General features: G+C 44.2%; 1 protein-coding gene across 3 annotated transcripts in view; it reads right to left on the bottom strand.

The window, feature by feature from the left end:
* Positions 1-3,364: 3,364 nt before the first annotated feature.
* The window catches only part of naprt (nicotinate phosphoribosyltransferase), a 7,488-nt gene continuing 4,953 nt past the window's right edge, over positions 3,365-5,899 (bottom strand). For all 3 annotated transcript variants that reach the window (XM_034530481.1, XM_034530482.1, XM_034530483.1), the window contains exons 8-13: positions 5,766-5,850; positions 5,593-5,673; positions 5,404-5,506; positions 4,914-5,071; positions 4,216-4,323; positions 3,365-4,138 (exon numbers count right to left, since the gene is read on the bottom strand). In XM_034530481.1, the coding sequence (XP_034386372.1) occupies positions 4,052-4,138; positions 4,216-4,323; positions 4,914-5,071; positions 5,404-5,506; positions 5,593-5,673; positions 5,766-5,850 (622 nt within the window). In that variant the 3' untranslated portion in view covers positions 3,365-4,051. The remainder of the gene's footprint in view (positions 4,139-4,215; positions 4,324-4,913; positions 5,072-5,403; positions 5,507-5,592; positions 5,674-5,765; positions 5,851-5,899) is intronic.

The following is a 5,899-nucleotide window of genomic DNA, read 5'->3' as shown; positions in this document are numbered from 1 at the left end:
TTGTCCTTTAAAAAAGTTTTTAAAAGTTTCAACAAAAAAAATATATATTTTTTTTAAATCACTGAGTGTTGGCCAACACGTCCACACCACTGATGCCAGGAGGGAAATCTTGGTATCCAAATCACAGCGGGCACAAGTTATGAGTACGTGTGGGATTAAACCAATCTGACATTGAACAGATATCACTCGAGAGCTGAAACACTGAAATGTCTGAGATGTGAATTCTCCTCTGGTTCTCTGGAGGGGGAGAGTGTGGGTCCCGGTGTTATCCTTTCCAGATGCTTCTGGCAGCACTCCAGTGAAATCCTCTCGGAGTCAGAGCTCATCACCGCTGGACTCGGGTTTCCACACTTCTGCGCGGCGTCGTCCTCCTCCTCCTCCTCCTGCTGCTGCTCCGACGATTCGCGACCGCACAAAAAAAATTTTTTTTAAAAAGTCACCACGGCGGCTTCGGATTTGACTCCACGCCGCGTCGCCGCCCTTCTTTTTTGTTGCCGCTTGCAACTTCTGGTGCGGCACGCGAGACGCGTCTCTCCCACTCCTCGCTGTTTGGAGAGTGAAGTCAGCGCGAGCGACAGAGGCGCAGAGTTGCGCAAGGACGAGTCGGACGAAGTCCCCGGAGGTGAGTGCGGCTGGGCGGCGACGGAGGAGGAGAGGACGGGTAACGGAGGGCGCTCTGCGGCGGCTTCACGGATGGGAGACCTCGGAGCGGCCGCGCTCCCATCCGCCGAAGCATTCTGCTCTCCCCCTCACACACTCCTCCTTCTTGTGCACGTTAAGCCGCCGGCGGGGTGCATGGTCCTACGCGGGACTAACCGTACAGTGTGTGGGGTTGTGGTGGTAGGAAGCAGACCGGGAGTTAATTGCCCCCCCCCGGGTTTCCTCCTCGCTGCTCCTCGACCAGGAGCTCTCTCCCCTCTGTCGGTCTGCGGGTCAGCTCAGCTCCAAAAGCCACAGGTCTTGAGAGGAAATTAGGACTAGCCGACCGGAAAAGCTTGATCAGATTTTTTTGTTTCCCCTCTCTCCTCTTGTGCTGTTGTATATATGTGAGGCTGGATGAGGGGAGGGGAGGGAGACACGCAGCGGAGAGCCAACGGCGGAGAGGAGGAAGAGAGCAGAGCGACCTCCGCGGGTCTCCAGGAGACCTGCAGCTCCGGTGGAAAGGAAACAACTCTGGTCTTGGTCAAGAGGTCAAGTGGGGTTAAATGACGAAGGTCACAACGTGTCAGACGGTCATCGGCGAATCAAGTTATGGCGTATTTTTTTTTGGTTTCGTTCGTTTTTTTTGTGCTTGGTTAGATTCTCAGGATATAAAAATCCACTTTTTAATAATGATCATATAAAACAATAGTAAAAAAGCTATTCTTAACTCAAATTCAAATTATTAAATTCTTTTTGTAAAACTGTTCCCAAAGTCAAATATGAACACTAATTATAATAAAATAATATTATATAAAAAGGTGGGATCGGCTCACTGGATGGAACTAAAAAAGGTGTAATCAGAGAGCAGCTCTCCGCCAGGTGCGTCAACTACCGCAGCTTGACTTGTGTTTAATTGGCTGGCTACAAGCTAATTGGCAAAACCCCCATCACCAATAAGAATGTCCGAAAACACATTTCATTCAAACTCAAAAACAAGTGTTGCCATTTGCAGAAAGTTGGAGCAGAGTAGTTCTAGAAGACGTGACACAAGCTTTCCAAAAATAAAATTAAACTCACCACGCTGTTGGCCAAACACACCACAAATGGTTTTTCCTCCACTGTGGGGACCATGTAGCTTATGGGGGTCAGAGGTGCACTCAGTTGTGTTATCACTAACGCCCCCTACTGGCCGTCAGGTTAAGAGCAGTGAGTGAGGAGAATGGCAAAGCAGGCACACAAAGGGCCATTCCACGAAATATGTGTGTATTCCGTGCCCAGGACACATAATCAAGCAAAAACATGCATAATTGTCCTTCAGCAAACATTGTCCCCCTATTTTGAGGAGGTCTGTTTTACTGATATGAACTCCCTTGAGAAGGAAATCTCTCCATGGCTGTCATCACATTATCATATAAAGATTATGATTTTAAATCTGTAACGGTGTGGCAAAGCAGATAATGGAACGTAACTAAGTACATTTAATCAAGGACGTATGTGCTCATGTGCAATTGTTCTTTACTTGAACATTTCAAGATTAAACTACCTACTTTACTGCACTACATTTCAGAGGGAAACATTGTGATCAGTTGGAAAGAAAAATTTACTTTAAATCGTTTTAGTCGTTTATCAAGAAAAATGTTTAAATACATTATTTTTAAAATAAGTTATTGTTTATATATCACTTTTATATCAATTGATATGTTTATAGTGTTGGACTGTTTAAATAAATTATTTTTTCCCAGTATTTCAGTAGTTAAAATTAGCTTCACCTCCACCAGCTACAACATCATAGTCTTCCAACACCGATGGTGAATATCACTTCCTGATAAATAAAACGTCACTATTGTGCACATGACAACCTCGTAGCCCATGTCTAATCTGCTCCATATGTCGGCTGGGTGTATCTGCATGTCTACCACTGGCCAGAAGGCAGCCAATCCGAATTCAAGGAAGCCTTCTCACATGTGTGGAGCAGAAATATAGGGAGGGCGGAGACATCTGTAGCAAAGGGTTTTCAAGAATTGAATCCTCCTGAGTCGGATCTCAAATCCAAAATATGTCAAACATCAAAAGGACAAAAGCAAATATCACACATATCAGTATATGTTGTCTTCTGCAGTTGCAGTTAAAACTCTAACTATAGCCTGCAAATGAAGAAGTTGTAAGTCACATTAAAGAAAGGCACCTAGAACAGAATGATCGTCGCATGCGAGCAGTAAGTATATGGAACATATTCACAAACCACAAAGTTACATAACAAGACATTTTGAAGATATTCTGCTGGAATATGTTGAAAGAAAGTATCTTGAATCTTGAAAGTATTGAATCTGCAATGATCATTTTCTGGACACTAGGGGGCAAAAGGCTCAGAGGCTATGTATTAGCAAACAACCAGCTATACGTGTCCACCTGATTAATGTCACTCAGATATTCACTCTCTTTTTAGCTCTGATTTTGGTCTCCACCAACTCTTGAGAAAAAGAAAAGCATCTGTCTCTTGAGCAGCTAATGGTCCACGATGTTCCCCAGCTGGTCTCTAATCGGGCCGGTCTGCTGTTTGTAGTGTCTTTATCACAACTTATTGTGCTGATTTTCTAAACTTTTGTTCAGCCTCGTTAAATCGGCTTTAAATGATTATCTGTAAATTATCCCCGACCCATTTTAAAGGCAGCGAAAATGAAAAGTTAAAGTGTGCACGTTAGAAAACAAATGCATATTAGGGTCAATCTGTAATTTATTTTATTAGGATTACACACATGATTTAAGAGTTTGGGTTACAAATTCAAAATCTACAATTACCAGTCTATAATTCAAAATCTATAATCCTTTCTGACCCCAACATTCACAGACGTTACTGATGTGTGACAATCAATCTCAACTCAAAGTCTACTTACTACCCTTTTTTCTGCGGTAAATCTCACAATAAAGTGGATCTTGAGAATAATTAAATTAGTTTAAACCATTGTTTTATTTGTACCTATTGTTCAATTTAAAGAGAGGCAACAGTTTGCAATGTTTTGGGACAAAGGTCAAAAGGCAATTTAATAACTTATTTTGACTACAATAATTTGTCAATGTAGAAAGAGTGACGAACTGTGCTCAACCTTTTTTTTTTTTTCATCAATTTAAATCTTCTAGCTGAAGACATCAAAGCACAGTTTCCAGCAGGAACCAAGTCCTTGAAGCCCAGAGGCTGTTCTTCGTTTGCTTCCATCTGTCCACTCGGGGCTTCAAAAGAACAAAGTCAAGTTCTGCTCATCTTAACCTCGTTTTACAGACATTAGCTGTGGAGGACAAAGGCCACAACACATACATGTGCAGAGTATGTCAGGGCTCATCGGGAGCACTTCTCTCACCGTCAGGCACTTTGGAAAAGAAGACAACAACAACAAAACAGGAGGTAATATATTTAGTTGGCTAAAAGAAAGTTGCTGTTGTTGGCGCTTCCTTTCTGGAGCTCTATGACCAGGTGATGGAGTTTCTCTGACAGCGCCACCTGGTGGAAGAGAACGCCAGCGATAAGATACTCTGTGAGAAGCTCTGTGTGTATTTGTGTTTGTGTGCGACGCTCACCGTGTAAGAGTCCGGCTCCTGCAGCCTCTTGTGTCGAGGGTGCAGAGTCTGGAGTGAACTCTGGACCTTTACTCTAGTTTCTGCAGCGCTGCACAGAGGGTGTGTGACCTGGAGCGAGTGGGAGATGAGTCCATGAAGACTAAACTCCTACACAGTCCACTCCTGCAGTATTGTCTGGTTTTGTACCGTTCAATACCGCAGGATACTTACAGTCTTATCTCGTATGGTTTGTTATTTTTTATACATTTTACAACTAAACCACATAGTGGTCCTTGACGTACAAAAGCTCACCTGGCATGTACTATGCCAGGTGAGCTTTTGTACGTCAAGGACCACAAAGAGGATAATCTTCTTTTTTGTGCTTTATCCTTGTTTTTTAAAATACCTTTTGAATGACAATAAACCACAAAAAAAATCTTTCTGATGTGGTTTATGCTAAAAATGTTGGAGAGCGAGACGAGGGCTTTATGGGTGTGTCCTCCTAATGAAGTCCAGAGTGTCTACTGCTTTCCAATATATCAGATAATACACAATGTATACAGACTTCCAGTCCACTTCTGGTGAACAATTCACCAGACTTTTGTTCAGATGATAACCCAGAAATATGGATATGATGATGGAAAGGAAACAACAACAACCACAACAAGGCATCAGGAAACAGCAACCGTAATCTGTGCGCAGTCGCAGCCCGTCCTCACCTGTCCTTTGGTGAACACCTCCTGGCGCAGACAGGTGACCTGAGCTGGAGTAACTGAGACCAAGGAGCTATCACACATCAGAGGGTAACAGCTCAGAGAGACTCCTGCCTCTGGAGGAGACTCCACAGCGAGACACACCAGGTCCAGAAAAGGACGGCCTGCCAGGGAGAAAAAGAGTGGTAAAGCCGTGGAAAAACGTTTACAAGCACGCTGGCAGCCCAGTGAGGCTGCGACGCTCATTATGCACCAGGAAACCAAACAGGTCTGTTCTTAGAGCCTGAAAAAGATGTGAAGAAAAACAATGGGAACACTGGAACGAGGGGTGGTGTTAGTAGGCCATCAATTGAAAGGGTTGGATTACTAAATGGGGACTTATATGGCTACCATGATAGACTGTTTGGGGAAAAAACCAAACAGCCAAAACTATGGTAAGATGGTGAAAACAGAGAGAAATAAGTGTGTTGCAATCGGGGTGAACGGAGATTCTCACCCTCAGCGTCTACCAGCCTGTAGACGGCTTTCCTCCCGGGGACAGTGCTTTTCTCTGGGTCCTCACTGATCTTCATCCGGGGTATCCCCCTCACCTCCACTAGCTTATACACAGACAGAAATGGCGCCGTGCAAATGTTAAACGGAGAAGCGAGTTTGAGGCATTTGGGGAGACAATGAAGCGCATTACCTTATACACACAGCCCAGCGAGGGCTGCCGTGTGCAGGTGACCAGGTGTGTCCCGACGCCAACCACATCGATCTCATTCTCCTGAAATAATAATAATAATAATAATACACAGGACCTCAGGGAAAAGAAAACGTGTTCAACATAAACACTCCACATGTTCAGTCACAATCTACCTTGTTGTTGAGCTCCGCCATGCTTTGCTCCGTGATGTTATTGGTCCCAACGATGATCAGCGAGTCGAAGGCGGAGACGGAGAAGCTGTCGGGATGAACAGGACAATCAGACATGTGCCACAGACCTTTGGAGG

The sequence above is a fragment of the Cyclopterus lumpus genome, chromosome 4, assembly GCF_009769545.1.
Source record: "Cyclopterus lumpus isolate fCycLum1 chromosome 4, fCycLum1.pri, whole genome shotgun sequence".
Taxonomy (NCBI): Eukaryota; Metazoa; Chordata; class Actinopteri; order Perciformes; family Cyclopteridae; genus Cyclopterus; species Cyclopterus lumpus.
This window is presented reverse-complemented; position numbering and strand designations above follow the sequence as displayed.